At 44.8% G+C, this 1199-nt stretch overlaps 1 protein-coding gene across 1 annotated transcript; it reads right to left on the minus strand.

Annotated features, from left to right (window-relative positions):
* Window positions 1-99: 99 nt before the first annotated feature.
* On the minus strand, window positions 100-865 carry LOC112464562 (the record flags this gene model as incomplete). Its single annotated transcript, XM_025031613.1, has 2 exons — window positions 100-361; window positions 633-865. Coding segments are annotated over 2 exons (495 nt in total), but the record flags the coding sequence as incomplete, so codon positions are not given.
* Window positions 866-1199: the final 334 nt, after the last annotated feature.

Raw genomic sequence — 1199 nt, forward strand, 5'->3', positions numbered from 1 at the left:
ACGTCAATAATCGCTCTCGGAATGAGCAAACCCGGCTCAATTCAAAATGCTAAAAGATTAAATACCATAACTGTATTTTAATAGATTAATTGTATTTACGTTTTTCTGGAGGAAGACAGGAGTTTCTTGATGTGGCTGGCGTTGCTGGTAGCTGTGCCGGTGTCGGTGCCGCCGGTGGTGCCGGTGTTGTTGATGGTGCCTGTGCGTTTCTCACTAACAGCTCTGATAGTGGCGATGGCGATTTAATTGCGGCGAGTTGTCGCCGCAATTTCGCATTTTCTTTTTGTAGTCGCTTCATTTCTTCCTTATCCTTATCCTTATTCTCCATATTCACGTCTACGTCAGACGTAGATTCATCATCCTATAAAATAAATGAGTTATATATATATATGCGGTATATTATATGTTATATTGGGTGCGTTCAGCCGATACTTCGCTAGCCTAGCAATCGTGAGCAGTCGCTCGTTTCCTCTCTTTTTAATCCATTGGGTCAAAGGAGAGGAAACGAGCGAAAACGAGCGACTGCTCACGATTGCTAGGCTAGCGGAGTATCGGCTGAACGCACCCATTCTTACGCGATGCGACGAGTTGCGAGTATCCGAGATTTTGAGATTAATTAAATGTATACTTACATTCATATTAAGTTGGTTGAGTTTATCCTCCATCATGCTTGAAAACGCTTGGTGACGAGGTATCAATGCAGCGTTCGCCGCGGCACTTGGTAGCTGCAATAACTGAACTGACTCGAGGAGGAGGAAGAAGACGGTCTCGACGTCGAGGAACTGGTTCGAACGTTTGTGCTTGCGACGTTGAGCCAGCTTGGTGGCGTCGACCACACGCAATCGGAAACCTTCGCGATTGTGGGCTGACGAGGAACGATGAACTGATGGTGGCTATACCGTATACCGTGCTACCAGTAATGGCCGACAGTCGAGGCCGAGCGGACCCGCGCTCATGTAGCGCTAATAGATCGTTTTTTGTTTTTAAAGGTCGATTTATAAAGGTCGTAACCGTTGGTTTAAGCCGTAAACCCTAAGAAATTGACCAATGACAGTCGAATGTGAGAAGAATAATCAAATGTGATTAATTAATTTCTTAGGGTTTAATTACGGCTTAAATCAACAGTTACGGCCTTCATAAATCGAACTTATGGAGCGATCTCATGATACGGAACGTATGAGCAATGCACAATTGTCGGA

Source organism: Temnothorax curvispinosus, unplaced genomic scaffold, assembly GCF_003070985.1.
Source record: "Temnothorax curvispinosus isolate PA1 unplaced genomic scaffold, ASM307098v1 QBEX01014307.1, whole genome shotgun sequence".
Taxonomy (NCBI): domain Eukaryota; kingdom Metazoa; phylum Arthropoda; class Insecta; order Hymenoptera; family Formicidae; genus Temnothorax; species Temnothorax curvispinosus.